The sequence below is a fragment of the Protopterus annectens genome, chromosome 1.part2 (assembly GCF_019279795.1).
Source record: "Protopterus annectens isolate FY-2018-M chromosome 1.part2, PAN1.0, whole genome shotgun sequence".
In the NCBI taxonomy this organism is placed as follows: Eukaryota; Metazoa; Chordata; order Ceratodontiformes; family Protopteridae; genus Protopterus; species Protopterus annectens.
In genome coordinates, this window is record NC_056727.1 from 502,671,460 (window position 1) to 502,692,787 (window position 21,328).

Genomic DNA, 21,328 nt, shown 5'->3' on the forward strand with positions numbered 1-21,328 from the left:
ATCCCTCTAAAATTGATGAAAAGACAAGACAAAAACTGGTCAGGAAGGCTGCCAAGAGACCTACAGAAACACTGAAGGAACTGAAGGAATTTCTGACAAGTACTGGTTGTGTACTATGTGACAACAATCTTCCGTATTCTCCATATGTCTGGACTATGGGGTAGGGTTGCAAGACGGAAGCCTTTTCTTACACAGAAAAATGTCCAGGCCCGGCTAAAATTTGCAAAACAATACATCAAGTCTCCCAAAAGCAAGTGGGAAAATGTGTTATGGTCTGATGAGACCAAGGTTGAACTTTTTGGCCACAATTCCAAAAGGTACGTTTGGCGCAAAAACAACACTTCGCATCACCAAAAGAACACCATCCCCATGGTGAAGCATGGTGGTGGCAGTATCATGCTTTGGGGTTGCTTTTCTTCAGCTGGAAATGGGGCTTTAGTCAAGGTGGAGGGAATTATGAACAGTTCCAAATACCAGTCACTTTTGGCCCAAAACCTTCAGGCGTGTCCTAAAAGATGAAGAGGAATTTCACCTTTCAACACGACAATGACCCCAAGCATGCATCCAAATGAACAAAATAATTGCTTTCCATCAGAAACAAAGTTTTGGAATGGCTCAGCCAGAGCCCAGACCTAAATCCAACAGAAGATCTGTGGGGTGTCCTGAAGAGGGCTGTGCACAAGAGATGCCCTCACAATTTGACAGATTTGGAGTGCTTTTGCAAGGAAGAGTGGGCACATATTGCCAAGTCAAGATGTGCCATGTTAATAGACTCCTACCCAAGAAGACTAAATGCTGTAATTAAATCAAAAGGTGCTTCAACAAAGTATTAGTTTAAGGGTGTGCATACTTACGCAACCAACTTATTGTATGTTTTTTATTTTTTATATTTTTTTGCCTAACAGAATTTGTTTGTTTTTCAATTGAATTGTACAGGTTATAGGGTCACATTAAAGGTGGGAAAAGTTTTTAAATGATTTATTGTGGTCTAATTTTTTATATCACAAAAACTTGGCATTTTAACACTTTTTATATCCACTGTATTTTCCCACTGGATTTCCAATCTTGCAGCCTTCACTTCTTGACATTCCTTTCCACAATCTTAAGAAAACTTCCTTGCTTTTTTATTTCACTTCAGCTATACTGACTGGATGCCTTTTGCTCTCTTTTTAACCCCAGTGATGTCCCAAGCCTCTAAAATAATCTCCCCTTACCAAAACAAAATCCCCTTTATTCGATCATCAGGAAAAATTTCCAAACCAAACACTGCTCATGGTTCACTTCTAAATCCATACCACTCTTTAACAGGATTTAACTATCTCTAATATCTTTGGAAATATACTAATGACCCTGCCTATCACATTTACATCTGCTACATTAAGCATGAAACTTGTAATGCAGCTGAAGCTCTTTTCATTAACATTAAGTAAGAACTCCTCAGCACTCCAAACACTATTAAAGAAAATTAAAACTGAACATTGGCTTAAGCAATGTCACAGAAACCTACCACCTCTTTCTTACCATTAATGCTGACACACTTACTGATTTCTTCATTGCCTCTCCTTAATGCTCAGTCCCTTACTTAAGCTACTTGTATCTCTCCAAATGCAGCCACTAACAAGTCATGATAACTCAAAGCTCTTTCATCTCAGGACCTTCTTTCCCAGTTCAGTCAACAAAGGCCACACTATTACACTGTCACCTTCTTTCAGCTATGGAAATCTTTATTGTAAGTGAAGGAGCTGCTACTAATCTTAATAAACTTCTTCAACTACATTTCTGCCCTCCTTTTGCCTCTAAACTAGTTATGAAACAGTACTCTGTACAGTCTTCAATTCTCCCTTACCTGTCTCGACTACTTTACTAAGAACTGCCTTTCCTAAGTCCAGCACTGGCAGGACTTTTTTCTAAAGTTGTACCATCAGTATGGAAAATTATCCCACTAGGTACCCACACAGTCTTATCACTCTCCATAGCTTCAAAAGCTCTCTCCCCTCTCAGCGCATAGTTTTTATCCCCCGATTATCATATCATAACTCCTCACTAACTACCTGTTTTCTTCTATACACTTTACTACATTCACTACGTTCGCTCTACCACTACCTTGCAGACATTCCATACACTAGCCTTCTCACCCATTCACACTACAAAAATTCAGTTCCCAATGTTTTCCTAAACTATCAAATTGTCACTTGCTGTATATGGGTAATTACTTTAAAGCATTCTTTTTATAATTACTGTACTTGATCATGATCTGCTATTTTTAAACTCTGCGCATTAGTTAATTTGTACACTGTTTCAGTCTGTATTTCCGGTTTGCCAGGACTGTGGTGGCAAAAGGTGCTGGGTTCTGTGACCGCCCCACCTACTGATTTATTAACTATAAAATTAATAAACTATATTAAAAAAAGAAACAATGAGGTGTAGAAGTGGGTGCCACAATGGCTCCTAATTAAACTAATTTGGCCATTTTTTTGGGGGGGGGTACAATATTTTGTATATATGACTGAACTTTTATTCTAAATGTTTTTAATGGCGCTTTACTGCTGATATTCATTTAATTTGGACAGGTAATGAAAGCATATTAAACAGTTTTCCATTTTATCAATAACACTGAATATGGGATGGGTAAGGCCAATCAAACACCAAATGGTAGAGGATAATTTGAGCACCAAAGGCAAAATTGGATAGGCTTAAAATGGCCCAGAAGAAGGGCAGCTAGTCTAGTACTTACATATGAATCTTCCAGGTTTGAACATTAATAACAATTTCAGTTGTTTTTAAGAAGGAGACCATTGAAATGACAGTATGTAATGTGTACAACTTTATCCATTGTTTTTATGAAGTATGTATGTGAGACATTATTAGTAGGATTTTATTGGATCATTTGTACTGTCATCTGATTCTCTGTATTATACAACACCAATGTGTATGTCTTTTATTCAGTGTGATGAAGTCATCATGACTGTTTAAAAGAGAAGAGAATGCTTCCTGAATTAAATTGAGTTGATTACATTGTTGTTACTCGTATCTAACAAACTGTCACTTGCACTTGTCTTTCCTTCCTCAAGGAGTAGCATTTGAGTCTTTTTTGTGATTTTTTAGTGCATGGGTTGCAAGGGAGTGTTCATCTGTTTTCTTTTTGCTTTTGCTAGCTATTAACTGTTTTCTCTGGGACTTTGGCCGATTTACCAAAATCAAATTGAGCAAGATTGTCAGAGTAAGTTAAACACTTTTAGAGCAGCATAATTACTAAGGCTACTTGTTACACTGTAATGCACATTTGTAACTTCATGACTGATTCAAGAAGCTTGTTTTGTTTTTTTTGCTGATCTATTGTTTGCTTCAGGAAGTAGGATAGCTAATGTACTGTGCATATGTATGAGGATATAGGTAAAGGCAGAAAATAACAGACAACTGATATTATGTAAAATCTCCTACTTTCTTCCTAGAATAATTTATTCTTTTGCTTAGGTAGAAAGATTTTAAAAAATTGTTAATGCACTCCAAGCTGATTAGCTTTAGAGCTGAATACTGTTCCAAAGCTACTGTACTCTTCCAAAAGTAAAATCACAGCCCCTATTATATCTTTTTCTAATAAATTTAATCACCTAAGTATTTTTGCCAAAATGTTTCCACAAAATTCCTTAGCTTTTTTTTCCTGAGCAACATATGGACAGACAAATGTCACTTAGGGTTAGCTGGGATCACAAGGTACCATTGAATAAGGATTTGCATCTTGCTTCTAGTTGTACATTTGTTGCGTATACACAGCTACAGAACAATTACAGCTTGGAGATCACAACTGCACTAAGTAACATACTGAGCAAAAGCTACCAAGCATAACTTAGTTATTAAAACATGTTACAAACTTGGGCAGCTTGTACTAAACTACTGCACATTTCAACTCAGTCCTAAACCTTTAACAAAGCAAGCTATTAGCTTCACAGTGTAGAAAAAGTTCTGGTCTTCCGCTAATTATTAACTTAAATTTATCCAACACTGAATTTACTGGGATTTAACCTCAATAGCAGGAAGAAGGCTTTTCTGCACATTCAGATTCACTTGCATTAAAGAATGTTTTCTTCCTGATGACATACATTACGTGGATTCAAACTAGTAAGCAATGTCAACATGCAGAAAAAAAAAAGCTACATTAATCCCTTTAAGATCAACATTCGCTTTCATTTATCGTGTTGTCTAGATTTCATCACTCTCATTGCTTTTAATAACACAGCACTGAATTCTGGGCTAAATAATGACCAGCAAATATGATATATGTGGTATAAGTAAAACAAATAAGTAAATATACTCACTTTTGGAGGCTATTCTGAACTTCAGTCCCCGCGGTCGTATTCCTGGTTCATCCGTATTGGCAAGGTCATTTTCGCTTGTTTCCATATCTTCTACCAGACTTCCTTTTGTTAACTCCTCCCTTTTTGAAAAGCAATAAAATAAATAGTCAACATGGAAAAAACAGTGCTATAGTGAAATAAGGGTGAGTTTACTACAGTAGGAAGAGGACACATCACATCACCCTGAGTGTTCTAAATGCACATAATGCAGGAAATACAGTACAACAAAATTTAGTGAAATTCTACAGCTTTAAGTAGCATGCACAAATATTCAGCCCTGACACATGCATTGTAGATGCTACCTTTCAAACTTGTCAAGGCACAGATTCAGCTGTATGGTACAATCATAGAAGCTACAATGATTCCTGAGAAATTAGCTGAAGTGAATCACTTCACTTAAGTGGCAGATCATCTCTGGTCCATTGGCCCATCTTCCAGCAGTAATGCTAGATGCTACCTGGGAATAATTGGGCTGCATAACATCCTAATGCTTTGTTTCAATGGTTGAATGTGACCCTAACCATAAAATAATACATAAAAGGTACAATACACAAACATATATTACTAAATTAACATTATGCGGTTAATACATTTGACAAAAATGTTAACTTCATGCCTAGGCTAAAATCGCAATCTTTTTAATCAAATTCCAGATTATACAAAATTAGACTGGTAGCATCATTTTAGATTTTCTAAATACAAGATGGAAGAAACATTTATGCTGAAGCCACAAAATGTGTTAAAAAGTTGCCTGGTTCATTATTAAGCACTGTTTGTATACTTAATTTACTAGTCATGTAATCTGATATGAATAGCAAGGTTTTACTTTAAGGATTGTGCAAAGCATATAAATGTCATAACAACCAAACTGATTAGTAATGCAGAAAATAACAGAAAGTAAACACAACCCCCAAAATAACACATTTTTAAGTTTTTGGTCAAAATAATGAAAAAAAATGTATTCATCCAATTAAATACAAACTTGAAAACTGGAAGGTTTCATTATTTTTGCTCCAAACTTATACCATCAGAATTAAAAAAAGGAAAAACTATATGACTTGCAACATGCAGGCATTTGGGCAATGCTTGCTATACAGCACCCAGCACCAAGAATGAGCTTTCCACCTCCATAATTTTTTTAGACAATGTGTCTAGACAAAAATGTATACTACATGAAATGCAAATTTCATGTAAGAAATTACGTCATTAGCATTTAAAACTATACACACCAAGTATTGCATTCTGTTTTTGCTAACTCCACACATAGTGCATCACACACTTTTATATCAAATATTTCTTCACATCAGTACAAAAAATTAAATGTAAACTGATACGAGTAGTCTTTAGATGTATGATTGTTAAACTGCCCTTATTTCTAACCAATATCTGCAGAGGTCATTCAGGTCTAATATATTTAAAAGATTATTTACATAAATATTTAATCTTTCTTTTGGAACATTTCCTACTGCTGACTGAATTTTCTTGGAGACATGACTATAGGACCCTTTCTCTCTCTCTCTCTCTCTGCAGCTCTTGCACAATTCTCAATCTATCTTCTTGCGACAAGACTGGTTGTGAAAATTCTGGATGCTCATCCTCTGATCTTCAATACATTTTTCTTGAACAAATGATGTTCTTCCTGTGCAGCATGTTATCCCTCCCAATAGTCAATACATGATCTTGGTTCTTTTGCTTTAAAAGCTGCTTCATCTTCAAGGTGTAGATTTTCCTCATAGCTTTTGCAATTTTGCTTTTTCTCCAACTTCTAAATCTGGTAGTCTTCTACAAATTAGTATTTCTACATCTGCTGATGTCTTTCTATCATTTTCTTACCTTTGTACTAATTTTTAGGGATTGGTAACACAGCTGAAACTTTTCAACCTTCTCTCCATTAATAACTGAGACAGTGACAGAGTCCCGGAATGTAGTATTCCACATTCTAAATCGGTAAGGCAATAATTCTCATAGTTACTGCTTGTATTATTTCTTATAAAACTTTCCACTGTTTTGATAGTGTCCCCCACAGGATTACAAACAGTGTGAACTGGAACTTACATGTTTTAATACCCATTCACACCAATCTTATGAATTCCTTACTTCTCCATTATGGACCACTATCGGATATGACATTGGGCACCCCATCTCAAGAATACGGACTTCAATGCACTAGTCACGCTTGCATTTGTGTATGGTAGTTCGATTATTTCAGGGTACTTAGAATGATAATCTATACACCAAAGATGCACAGCTGTTTTAATTCAAATAAATATGTATTTTCTTCTCCATGAATGATCTGATAAAGGTATGTTAGCACCTCTTTGGATTGTTATTACACTATGCACTACATATGGCACAACCCTACATTACTTTTAGCTGAGTCAACATTCCTGGCCAGTACATCAGATATATTGCTATTTCTTTGCATTTTATTATTCCCAGATGTGAGTCATGTCCTCTCTAAAACATTTTCTTCTCAGCAGACTGAGAACTATTATATTGTCAGCTTTGAACATCAAGCCTTTCACAGAACTCATTTTCCCTTGAAGAAAAAAATAAAACTTAATTTTTTCATTCCTGATGATTTTCAGCCAGGCCCGCCTCTTGGCAGATAATTTATTTTATTAAATGTATTTTTAAGTCAATGTCAGTACATTGACAGATTTATTTTCCCTTCTGTCATTGATAAATGTGGAATTGCCAAAATACTCTCTAGTTCTTATAAATGATGTCCTTCGACATCACTGTTGCAGTATTCTTTACTATAGGGATCTCCTGCCCAGGGCATGATCTTGTATGTGCTGTACGTCACACATATGCTGCCCACACAGGACATAGGGCATAAAAGTGAAATATGGACGCAGTTACCCACAGCTTCTTTGCCGGCAGTCCGAACATCATCATTATTGCTCACTGATCTGAATACTTTGTTGCTGTGCTGAATATTTAGCCATCAGATAAGTGCCCTGTTGTTTTTTTTCTTCTTCTTTTCTTTGGTCCTCTCTTATTTTTATGATTTACTCCAGTCTGGCTTGGCCTTTTCTTTTGTGAAGGCTCATTTGCCAGCCATTTCTGCATGTCTGCCCTAGAATCCTCCTTTGGCTTCTTGTTTTTAAGGTCAAACAATTTCTTAAAGGTGTCCTGCATCTTATGCCCCCAAAGAAACATATTCCTCTTCTTTGGGACCTTAATTTTGTTTTGGAAAAATTTACTTGGGTTCCTTTTGAGCCTGCAGATTCTGCTTCTTTGTAACATTGTACCTGGAAGACTGTTTTGTTGCTGGCTCTTACTTCTGCTTGGATAGTTTCTGAGCTCCAGGCCCTTATGGCCATTCCTCCTTTTTTGTTTTTTTATTGGGACAGGATGTCCCTTCGCACTAATCCTAATTTTATGCTATAGGTAGTAAATGAGTTGTCTTTCAATCAGTCAGTACAACTCCTTTCCTTTTTCCCTTCTGCTCAGTCTGCTAATGACAGGGTCTTAAATACCTTGGATTTCCACAGACAGCTCAGGTAATATTTGGATAAAACTAAGGTCATTAGTAAGTCTGAACAGCTTTTTGTTTCCTTTCATCCCAGAACATAGGGTTTGTCTGTTCCTAAGCAAACCATCTCCTCCTGGATATCTAAGGCCATTTCTTTTCATGGCAAATCTTTGTTTACTTCTGTTATAGCCCATTTAACTAGGACTATTGCCTCTTCTGGTGCTTTCTTCAAGGGGTTGGACACCAATTCCATCACTTGAAGCTGCTACTTGGTCTTCAGTGCATACTTTAATAAGCATTATAAGTTGGATCTGGTTTCTGGGGCAAGAGCAGGTTTTGCTAGAACTATTTTGCATGGGTTTGTTGAGGGCTCTTCTCAGCCTTCCACCTCCTATTCTGTTTCTTGAGCTTTTTTACTCTGCCTATAGTGAGGAATACTGAAACAGTGATATAGAAGGACAAGTAGTGTATAAAATATTACCATAAAACAGATGTCATTCTCTTCACTGTTGCAGTATTCACTCCCTCCCTCCAACCCCCTCCTGTTTGTTCTGGATTCCCTTCTGCATTTTCTCCTTCTGGATGTGCATGGACTCTTATGTCCTATGGAGACTGTTCTCTACTGGGGCAATTCAGTTCTTGGTAACTATGTCCATACATAACTTTTATGCCCTACATCTTGTGCAGGTAGCATGTGTGTGACATACAGCACATACAAGATCATAAGGTTTTGGGATACTGGCCAAATGTCATGCTGTCCTGGGCAGGAAACCTCTATAGTAAACAATACGGCAAGAGTAAAGAGAAAGACATCTACCATACTTTCTACATTCTTCTGCAGTAATAAGTCCTATTGATTTTATCTGCTATGTGTAGTTTACTGCCTAGTCCGTTTTCTGTTTTCAGATCATACTTCTGTAAATTAAGTAGCATTCTCATTAATCTCAGATATGTCCTGTACAAAGACTTTCTGATCATACTTTGGAAGGTTTACTGTCCGTTTCCACCCGAACATCTTTACTACAAATAAATTCACAGAATGTCTCACATTTATAAAGTAATATTATCACAGTTCCTTTTACATTTAGCCACATCTCTCTTATGCATCTGCAAATGTTCTGGACCCACAGGCAACTATACTCTTACAGGAACACTCCTACATGATTTGCACTGGCAACTACTTGCAATACAAGTGGCCTAGTCACACCACAGTAGTATTACTCCATCTACATCTTTTATTCTCCATCTTCTAGGCTTTACCCAATGGATTCTCTTCTTGCATCCAGCTGGCCCATTCATTCCACAAGGGCAACTGGGCATTCCCCATGCTAGGCAAAAAACAGAGAGCCCATTCATTCCTGCGCAGGAAGCTCTATACACCCATCCGTTTCCAAGCCGAGAGAGTTGGGTGGTATGAAGCAGGCCAACTTGCTCTTACTTGAGGGTGGCCTAACCTCTCTACTTCTCCTTCAGTGGCTCTCTTAAGCAATATCAAACTTAATTTCTCAAGGGAAGCATGGTTCTGCATGCTGGATACCCTCACCTTACTTTGTGACTGCACTAGGAAACATGTGCTCACTAGGCCCAAATTCCACATGTGTAACACCTAGTGCTACTGCTAGGTTTTACCCAAGCTGTGAGCCAGCCAGCGGTGGACACTCACTCCCATCCTTCCCTGACATCTCCTACAGGCATTTGAGCTGCTGTTTGAACCTGGGTTTTCTGAGTCATAATTAGGATTTATTCACGTGTGCCTCTGAGCTGGCATTTTGTAAGTAGAATATTCAACATTTTAAATCTAGCATCCTAGCAAGCATGCAAGACCAAATGGTGAACAAACCACGAAAGCACCTGGATCCTGTGCAAAAAAGTCAAGAATTAGATTCTTCCATACTAACAAGTATCTGAGTTTTCTGATGAATTTCATTATGTATGCAATCTACACAGTCTTTTAAACAAAAGCCTAATTTAATCCTCAAACACCTTGATTTATCTCCACTCCCCCAAAATGGGCCAGGAATGCAATTTATTTTAACTTGTCATTCTCCTACTAGCATTTTATAGCCAGATAATCTGCCAACTGTATCAATTTCATTAAACACTAGGTCCAAATCTCCATCCAGATCTGTGGAATAAACTATTAAGTCATCAGCTTCAGTGACAGTTTACATCTTTCTGATATAGCCAGAATACCTCAACTGCCAGAGATTCAATTACAAAAAGCAAAAAATCAGGAAGGGGCAGTGCAGACAACATTGTCCTGTGTCCCTACTAATATTAAAGTCTAAGTTAATCCTCGAAGAAGAAGAAGAATTGACTTGCTCATTTTGTGACATAAATGGGCACACTGGTAGGAGGCTGATCATCATCTGTTGCCAGTCTTGAGCTTGACCGGGTGGCACTGTAATACTGGAGTTTGCACAGTATCTTCTGGAGTATCAGACAATCATTCTGATTTTTAAATAGTCCAAAAAACAAATGTAGCAGCCCTAGTGGGATCCCACCTAACCCAGCAGTCTTGCCATGCTCCACACCATTCCCTTTGTCAACAGTAATATTCTTTTAACATTGGACAGTTGGAACTGGTAGCAAGTTAATACCTGACAAAAATCCTATTAACTCTCCTCAATCCAGACTACACCTACCCCACTCAGTGTACAAATCCTGATAATGCTACTTAGATTCAAGCATACCATTAGGGTCCCTCTTCATCATACCCAAATGTTTATCTTTTAAATACGTTATTGTTCTACTGTCTTTCTGATGTCAAGGCCAGAAATTTTAAATTTGAGGTTAAGAACTCAAAAAGTTTTTTTTTTTTTTTTTAGTTTCAGAGCACTCACTACTTGCTCCATCTTAAAATCTAATAGGTTCATAGGTAGGTACTAGGCTATCGGCTCAAGGGCATAAGTAAGCCTAGCCAACAAGGTTCTCTGGCTTACGCCACCCATGAAAGTTAATTTCCTGTACCCCTGTCGAGCAGGGGTGTATTTCCTATTTCCCATCCACTCATCAAGCTTTTTCTTGAAGAGTGCTAATGAGGAACTTTCCTTGACATGGATGGATACCTTGTTCCAGAGTATAGGAAGTAACTGGGACAAGACTCTATCCCTCCAGCATGTCCTTGTTTGTTGTAGTGACAAGGATTAGGTCCCTAGAGCGTGTAGCTCGGAGGGAGTGGGATTTCTTTAGGTGTAGCATGTCCAACAGCTCTGGGTTTAACACAGCTTTATATGTTAGGCAGAGATGTCCTTGGAGTAGGAGATATGCTACAGAGTAAAGCTGGAGTTTTTTGAGACAGTCAGTGTAGAGCATCTGTTTGAGGCCAGTAAACCTCTTTGTGAGGTACTTCTGTGACCTTTCCAACTGCTGCAGATGTCTTGTGAGGTACATTCCAAAACGGGCATTGTACTCTATAATGGGTCTAATGAGTGTCAAGTAGAGGGGAACAACGACCTCTTACAGTGTGTGTTCTATCTGTGAGCCAGTTGGCAACCCATCTTGTGACGTAGGGATTTATACCAAGTTTAGTGAGTTTAGCTATAATTCCAGAATGGGGGATGGTGTCGAAAGCCTTGGCGAGGTCAAGATAGGTGGTGTGAACCACCTTACCCTCATCTACGGCTTTGGTGACTACCTCAAAGAGGTCAATCAGGTTCAGAAGGCATGATCTGCCTTTCACAAACCCAAACTGGGTGGAGTCCAGAGTTTGGAGGTTACCAATGTCTTTGTTTATGAGTTCCATGATGATATGTTCCATGGCCTTGCAGTCCAGGCTTGTCAGGCTAATAGGGCGATAGTTCCCAAGATCAGTGGTGGCTCCCCCTTTGTGGAGTGGGATAGCTGTTGCTATGCACCATTCAGCGGGCACAAAGCCTGATGTGAGACTATGATTGACCATGGTGCTTAGGTGGGGAACCAGTTTGTTCTGAAATTCATGTAAAACTCAGCCTGGGATGTGTTACGGTCAATTGGATGCTGTGTTTTTGGTTTTAGAGAGTGCAGCTTTTACCTGCATAGATGTGATTACAGGGACTCTGCATTCTTCCTGTATAGATATGGGCCCTTTAGGGGGTGAGAGGGGGCAGGGGGGTAAAGTAAGCAGTGAACCTATCTGCCAGAATGTTGGCAATATCAGTTGGTTCTGTAATTTTCGTGCCGTTGTGCTGTAACTCAGAGCAGATCTGGGAGTCGCCATTGAGATTCTTGACATAGCTATAGAATGCTTTGTGATTGCCGTTAGAATCAGTGGTGATTATGTTTTCAAAGCTAGCTTTGGAAGATCTTATAAGGGATCTCAGCTTCTTACTGAAGCTGACCAGGGAGCTCCTCCACTCATGGGATTTTACTCTCTTTTGCAACAGTTTCTTCCTTCTGTTGTAGAATTTGTTTATGGCAGGGGACCACCAGATTGGCTTCTTTTTTTTTGGAGGATAGCCTCTTGGTTTTGTTTGGGATAGCATGATCCATGCATTCGTGTAAGTGCTTATAGAGTGCATTTCTGTAGGATTCAGCAGTCGTAACTGTATTATCCATTTGCATGGGTGTTATGAAGTTCGCCACTTCTGTCAATGTTCTGACTATTTCTTTTTTTAGGGAGCCCGACTCTTGTCTCAGCGCCTACAAATTAAGATGTAAATTACTTTACAAGATTAATATTATGTCAGACTCAGTTTATGAACCTATGGGAATTGCTTGGGATATGGCTCTTAGTGTTGCTATTGTATTTTTAGATCTTGCTATGGCCTTTGACATTGTACCACGCACAAGTTATCATTGGTAGTCTACTGATCATGACATTAACCCATTTCTGATCAATTGGATCCATTTGTGGTTAACCAACACAATGCAATGAGTCTGCTCTTATAGGCGTACCACTGTAGTGCTCTGTTCACTCTGCTGAACAGCAGGGATCTGTGCTTGGCACTGTTTCATTTGATTGCTTTGTCTTTTAATTTTCCAGCTTCTCTCAAGCACTGGATTGTAAAGTATGCAGATGATATTAAAACTGGGGCAACTGTAAAACTTATCAGGATGATTTTTTTGTCATTCAACATTTATTTAATCTCCATCTATCAGTGGTCTAAGGACAAGGGTACACATCTGAATAATAAACGCAAAGTTGTGTATTTTGACTTTGCATGTATTACCACACCTATTGTTCTGGATACTAATCAACTGGAAGTAAGTGACTGTACAAAAGATGGGTCTTTTGTACATGCATGAATATCAGGCCACCTAATGTTCTTACAAATCTATTTACTTCACATATTGGGCCTGTAATAGTGCATAACTTATCATTTTGTTATTACATGTACGCTAAAGGGAATTTAATGTCCTTGGAATAGGGTCTGAGAAAATTCACTGAAAGAATCAGTATGTAAAATGTATGTCCTGTCATTATAGATTAAGATATCTTTTTTTCTATCTTATATTGGCATATAATGGATAAATTATTTTAGCACATGCAGGCCTAAGAAACTATGAATTAAGCTTGTTACAGAGACCTGAAAGAGCTGACAGCTTGACACTTGCATGCTACAAATGCCACTCATAAAATTCCAATGTTTCAAACAGTTAAGAAACAGATATTTATTTCAGTGATCTTTACATAACATTGAAATAAGCTTCCAAATGGCATCCAAAGTATTGAGTCAATAAAGTTTCGTTAAGATGTCTCAGATTCCTCTGTTAACTCTTTAAGCCTTTACTACGGTCACTCTTCAAGTCTGTTTTCTGATTGGCTTACTAGCCTACAGTTAATAATTAAACTATGAAGGTACAAGGTTAACGATTGTGCAAGGACATATGTCACAAATTAGTCCCTCTCATCATCACTACCATGTATCCCTCTAGAAATTCCAGAATTATGAAATAAGGAGGTATTAAAGAAATATGAAGAAAGTGAGATTTTGGATGCAGAACCTTATGGAGAACAATGACAACCACACAGAGTATTATATTCATAAACTTTCAATAAGTACTCAAAGAACTAAGCCAACAAGGGAGATTTTGCCAAAAGGGATAACTACAAGAAGGGCTGCAGAAAACAAACAAGGAGTTTATGGAATTTACTGGAGGAAAAACTGGCAAAGGAACTAAGTATTTACAAATGTATTTTATACCCCAAGCAGACTTCAAAAAATGTTTCCTCAGGTAGACAGCAAATGTTGAAGGTGTGATGGGGAAGAAAGCGGTAACTGAGAACATGTTTTCTGGGTATGTAATGAGTTGGCAAATTAAAAAAAAATCTGTACAAAGTACTCTGCCAGACATATTGCAGAAGCAAATGTCTGTAACTAAGGAAATGATTCTTTTGAGCTGGGACACGATCTGAATTGCCTAGACATATTAAGGCCTTATTAAGTTTAATTCTGCTGACTCCCAAAAAAGCAATTACTGAAAATGGAAATCAAAATCTAAAGCAACTGTATCTGATATTGTAAAATAGATAACATAACTGGAAGAGGGATCTTTAGAAATGGGAAGGAAAAAATTACACAGAAATAAATGGAATTTGTGGGAACAATAACAATACATGCAGAACAAAGTTAACAAGGAGTAGGACAGATATCTAAGGGAAAGCAGGAACTGGGTTAATTTATGTAATGTTGGACTGAAATAGTTTTGGTACAAAGAAAGAAAACCTGTAATGTATAATATATGTAAATGGAAAAAATGCTAATATTGTTTGTTTTCTTGTCTAGTAATGTACGTATCTATATCTTAAATGATAACTTAATAAAGGTGTTTAAAAACAAACAAAAAAAGAAATTCCAGAGGCTGGTTTTAAAATATTATTATTATAATAATTATATTATTTTAAAAATAATTGTTCTTGTATTGTTCAGATGGAAGCTGATGGAAGCTGTTTGTAGAGATAAACCCAACTATCTCTGGAATCACCTATCAAACATGTCTCCTCTACAATAATATACATTTACTGTCCATTGTCTTGGGGAAGTATTACCATTTGCTTTAAAATCCAGATCGCGAGAATGATCATAGATTTATGCAAACCTAACAATCAGAACATTAGATAAAGATGTTCCTTGGCGCACACACATTTCTAAATTCTACATAATGGATGGTGACAGGAGGAAAATGTGCAAAGTGACCATAATTCCCTTGTAGCACTTGGAGAAATATCCACCATCTTTTCTTTGACTCTTTTCAGTATTTTTGAATCCTTTGGTACAGCAAACACTGGGTCATGCTGTTAATGGTATCCATTTCCTATCTAAACTATCTGACTTTACTAAACTGTTGCAAGCATAAAATAAGAACTATTGACTACAAAGCTTGGTATACTTGGGATATAGCATAAAATACACTTTTGGGTTTAAATGCTTTTATCATTACTTTCAATATTCTCCAAGAGTTAGACTAGATGTCATTTTAAAGTATTTTTACTACAAACTCTGTTGTTGCAAAAATGTGCTTCATTTGTGTCTGAAGTGGTATGGACAAAGTAGTATAACACAGCTTACAATTAAAGTGGGAAGTGGTACATTGCTCTTAAAAGTGGGTTTCATTAAAATTAATCATATTTTATGAAGCTGCTCTATATGTTAGGGCTGTTTTTTTTTTTTTCAACTTGATCATGGGATGATAATACATGCTGTGGTAAAGTGAATGCAATAAATATTTATTGTCTGATTAAGAAATCAAGCATAAAAGAAAAGTTTATATCTGAGTACTATGCACTAATAAAATTAATATTTTTTTAACCTGACAAATGAATGGCTGATGAACAACCTGAGTCACTGTGAGAACCTATGCAGTCATAGGTAATCTGGGACCCCATTGGTCATGGGTTTCAGGGGTGTCTAATGACAGCTGTTTCAAGACAACCTGTGAAATAGTATCTGCCATCCCTCATCTAGCCATGGTTATCTACTAAGTAACCCTAAGGACATGAGGTTGATGTGCACAAGAAAAATTTAAAGATATGGGAATACTTACCAGGTGATTTTCCCAGCTACTGAACGCCTGAATACCCTCTCAGCACAATTTTTTCAGTTTCTAGTTCCTACACAAGTATGAGACAGTGTCACTGTGCCTAGTTAGTAGGATGTGTTTGATCCAATGATCACTATTTAAACCCCCAGCTACATCTGAAAAATACAGACTCAACAAAGATACTATTATAAACCTGTGCCAGTTAGTAAGAACACCTCCCTGGGAGGAAAAAGTTGGAAAAGCCATAAAGACAGAGCACAAAAAAAAAAAACAAATCCTGTAGAACTGGTGTACCAAAAGACCACCAGCTCCTGAAACAGGCACTGAAACAATAAACTCTGGTGAAGGCAAGCCATGATTATTAAATGCTATGGCACAGATGCCTGCAATGGACACACTTCTAAAACAGACACTGGAGCAGCAATATCCTTGGGAAGCGACCCATGACAACTGGCCAATTAGTGACTGGTAGACCAATGACAAAACAGTGACACAGTTAACAATCATCTGAATATTGTCTGCTTTGTAACTTTAAATGGGGCAAAGGAAACAAAACAGGCTACTCTTCCTCAGTTTATGCATCCTTTCAAGGTAATATCTGAACTGGCACTTCACATCAAATTTAAGAAGGGACGCCACTCTACTAGATTCTGCCACCAGAAAAAAAAAGAAAACAGGAACATGAATGGACTGATTATACCACAGATCCAAAATTATTTCTGAGAGGAAGCATGGGCTAATCCTAAGGTGAAACCCAGTCATTATGAAATATCAAGTATGACTCTATGCAAGTAACAACCTGAAGCTCAGAGATTCACATTGAAAAGGTAATGATCACCCAAAATAATGTCAAGCAGGTATTTTAAATAGCAGACAGACAAGCACAGTTGACAAGAAAGTCAAGTCCTGAGGATGAAAATAGTTTCCATTTGTGGATGAAGATGAAGCACCACCATCTAAAATTTATTGACTAGTCTCTGATAAGCTATAGTTTTGCTTGCCAACAAGGTCATGATACACTTAAGATGCCAAAGACCTTCACCATGATGTCGTTATAACTTGGACCCAAATAGAACAATTTTCTAAGATACAGCAAACAACTCCACAGGTTCAATTACTGTCACGGGAAGTATGCACTTCTCCACTCAAATGAAAGCTTTTTCCACTTAGCAATGTATATATGTCTAGTGAGGCCTTCTGGCGGCCTCCAAGACTTCTAAGATCAAAGCTGTGAGTCTAGCAGGATAAACAGATCTGCTGGAGCAGTGAGGCCCTGATATGCAAGGTGGCCATTTCTCCACCTAATGGGGACATCCTTGATTCAGATAAGAAATATATCCCAAACATCTAGGAACTTGACCATCCTAAACCATATCTTCGTCCTGGCCACCATAAAATGATGGGAATGATTCTTGGCCTTTCTTCTCTGAACTAAACTATCAGTTGTGAAACCAAAGGAAACCATGGAAAAGCTTACAGAGGCATTCCCTTCCACTCTTCACAGAACATATCCACTAACTAGTTCATTTTGACATGTTGCAAGAAGCAGAACCAGGACAGCATTATATTCTCAATAGTGACTGACAAAAGGCTCTTTCGGATGTCCCACACCCAAAAGACTTTTGTGGATGTAGGAATTACTAATCTTCAGCTCCAGAAGAGGATCTGGAACTGTGATTCAACGAGTCTGCTCTGATGTTCATTTCTACTAGGATGTGAACCATCATCTTAAAAATAATCACACAGTTTGTTGGCAAGAGTCAGACCTAAACTGCTACTGCTATAAATGTGTTAACTTTATTTGTTTAGCTAACACCCCTAGACTGGCTGCTTGACCTTACCAGGAAGGGCCTGGGTTTTAACTGATAGAAAAGCAAGACCTCTCTCAGCTTGAGGAAGTTTAAGTTCAATTCATTCTCAAATTGGTTTAATTTGCTTTGCATAAGCAATAATGCCTGGTGGGCTCCACAGCATGCCAGACAAGCATCTATCAATAGAACTACTGATAAGGTCAGCAACAGTAAGGGGAGCACTTGTTCAGATTCACAGGAATAGTCCACCTAGGCAAAGTGACAAGGATCTGACTCCAACAATAGATCCATGAGAACATGGTGACTCTGCAACCACTGACATATTACTGTGTATTGGAACATGTCATAAGGATGCAAATCACTGGGACTGTGAAGAAGGTGTTTACCGTCAAGGCCTGTAGCCATTTCTGATCTCACTCCAACGCTATGAAGGCTTTTCTTCATTGGCAGAAAAAAACACTGAGGACAATTCAATTCCATTAAAATGAAGGTAATGTACTGTATCAGAACCAAGGTGGGCTGAGAAACTGTCTTGCGAAAAGCTCCTTGAGCAGTAGTCAAAGCTACTGAGAAGACTATTGTGAAGTTTGTCTTCTGTAACACTTTGTAGCACCAGAGAGGGAAACACTGTTGATTGATTAAGCAGACTCCTTTTGGGACTTATTCAGAACCAAACAAATCACAAAGGAGTTTGGAAAAAATGGTGACTAGTACGAAGATTTCTTAATGAACCACGTGAGAACTGCACAGATGTGAAAAAGTAAATGACTGAAAAGTCAAGAATCAGCTTAAAGCTTTTTTTTCTAGAATATATTCTGCAATGGTCTCTAGTTCCTTGCATGCTGCCTGTATCAGAAAGCAACAGATCAAGCGTATACCCATATTCAGCTCACAATGAGAAATGCAAGTAGGGTATCACTAGGCAACCACTTTGAGTACTGAAGCTGCAGTACCACTCATCCTGTGTGTAAGCATCTGCAGCTGTACCATAACCAGCCTACTATTCTGAAGTGAGCTGTTCTGTCCCCCTCCAGTGAAGGCTCAGTAGCTGAACTTTGAAGTGGAGATCCTGTTATCATCATTTCTCACTGGGCCAAGGAAGACTTATGAGCTACACCTCATAAGCTGAAGAAACTAGACAGGCCAACAGAAATGTTTATAACATTGAATACAAGTATTTTGGCTGAGAGTGGGTAGGACATATCCCCACAGAATTGGAAATGTGTTTATAATAAGCATGGTCTGACACTACAGTAAAACCAGTACAGACTTCACAATACTTAAAGTGCTACATGTAGCATGTACCAACTATGGGTATACTGCTGAGATTGCCCATTCTCCCTATGATGGTGACTATAGGCCATGGGTAGGGATAATGAGCCTTCTCCTTTCTAAAGTTCTCCTTGATATGCTACCCATCACACACTTTGGAGAGAGATGTTCAGACTTCTATAACAGTTACAGCCAAGTGCGCCTCCAGGCGTTTCTACAATTAACTCCTACTGATGCCTCTAAATGTCAAATCTTGCTTGTTCATATTTGCATTAATAATTCCAAAACCATGCTACATACAAGGTATCAGAAGATTTCATCTTAAAGAATACAGGATGGCAAATACAGTTGTATTTATATTTGACCTCTGTCTAATGCAGCTAAAGAGATATTGAATACTACTTTTGCATTGTTTATTTGTATTGTAATAACTTTCATATTTTATTAGCTTTCTCAACATTCAGGTAACACAGACAGAACTGCATAGCCTCATGTGAAAGCTCAAAGCTGTATGAAGAAAACTCTACTGGCAGCATGCGTCCTGCTTGAATGGTTACGGAGATATCATAAGCTGTTTATACAACATTACAAAATTAATATTCACTGCCTATATTTTGGCTTATAAAATACAGTTTAAAGCAACAAACTGAATGAATGCCACCAATGTAAAGATTACTTTATCCTGAATAGTTTTCCATTTACAGTTTTCTAGTAACACTTTTGGTTCCAGAGATATGAATATTTGTTTGAACTGTACGGTGATAACTTCATTTTTTTAAAGTTCAAGCCACACCCACTGGAAGTTAATAGCACACATTCAAAAGAGCTGTGCTGGAGAGAATGAGGTCTACCACATGAACATGGTCACAAATATTTGAGGATGAAATCAGTAGCAGTACTTCTCTTCTTTTCTTGTTGATTTAATCTCTCCGTTAGGACCCCTTTCATTTCTCCATTGCAGCCCAGTTTCCCAGGAAAGCACCTCCATTGTAATATGATGAGTGAGACATGATGCCCTCTCTCCCCCAGGCTCCAGTAGCAAAGTCTTCTAAGGAACTAACTCTGCAGCATAATCACAAAAGTGTTGACTACCATTCAGGAATGCCCACTGGAGGCCTGTTCAAGTTTGACTCAGCTAGGAGAACCACCACCAAAGGCCACTGGAAACTACATGTGATTTCTGACCAAATCTTGAAGCTTTCAGGTCCTTATATAAGACATTTTCATTCAATGAATACATAGTCTCCTTAGAACTCTTACAAGAGACCAAAGTAATTCAAATGAATATTTACTAATCTTATCCTTGAGTAACACATCTGGTATGACAATCAGCTAATGACTCTCTAGGCAGTTATGTTCTCTTGCCACAAGGTAGCTGCATGGTCCTGATGCACATAAAGGATGCCTTTTGTCACAAACATGTTTGGGATCCTCAAAGGAAGGTCTTCATTTTCAGTACAAGGTGTTTCCATTAGCCTCTGTGTCTATCATGGTTACAAAACTACATACCTTGGTGGCAGAGCACTTGCAGGAGAAGGTACTCCTTGTCTTCCTGTACCTTAATGACTGATGCCTGGCAACAGCTTTTGCTTGGATCCTTCACTAGTTTCAGGCTACGAAAGTATTGTTAATATAAAAGACATTATCTGTGGTCTATGTTCAGTGGATTTTCCTTTATCAGGATGGAGTTGGATACTCCCCAAAAATACTGAAAGTCTAGTAATTATTTTTTGACAGAATAATCAAACTTCAGATCCTGTGTCCCACATCAGTTTTCAAGTCTGTGTTCTGATTTGGCAGAGGTGAGAGTTAACATGGACAATCTGCACCTCTTGTGCCTTATGTAGACCACTATCTTCTCCATCCCATTTATCAACTTACAGATGACAGGGCCTCAGCAAATGGTGGGGTAAAGTGACTGCAGAAGCATGACATCATTAAAGACCTTCCCATCAGCAGAATCAAGACTAATGGAGTATATCCACCAACCTCAAAGTGGGATTACCCTTCCTTTGGTCAAATCAGTCAATGGCGAATGCTGAATGTAAGTGAAATGTTCTTTATCCTCTAGGCTCTAGAAAACAATTTAAGCTGTAAATATTTAAAATGCATGATGTTATATTTCAATGTATTTGGCTGTCTACAACAATTTAGGCAACACTCTGAAGGCCATTACTGTAGGCCACCAAGTTTATCAATTTATTAGTAGCATCACAAACAGACATCTAGGTGATCAAAAGAAGCTAAGGGACTATGCTTCAGATTTTTCCAAGTGGTCAGAACACTGAACAAACAACTCAAAAGGCTAAAAATGGCAGAAATGCATACCAGGATTATTGCAGGCATAGGCTTTCTTGAAATTAGCTGGCATAAGTGATGACTACAAAGAACTTTGGCCTATAAAGGTCACACTTTTGGTAAGAGACTTAATTACACTATGTTGTTTT

At 38.0% G+C, this 21,328-nt stretch overlaps 1 protein-coding gene across 1 annotated transcript in view; it reads right to left on the reverse strand.

Moving 5' to 3' along the window:
* The window catches only part of LOC122789817 (two pore calcium channel protein 1-like), a 2,103,677-nt gene that overhangs the window by 151,148 nt on the left and 1,931,201 nt on the right, over positions 1-21,328 (reverse strand). Inside the window, exon 18 of the mRNA XM_044057259.1 lies at positions 4,317-4,435. Within this exon, the coding sequence (XP_043913194.1) occupies positions 4,317-4,435 (119 nt within the window). The remainder of the gene's footprint in view (positions 1-4,316; positions 4,436-21,328) is intronic.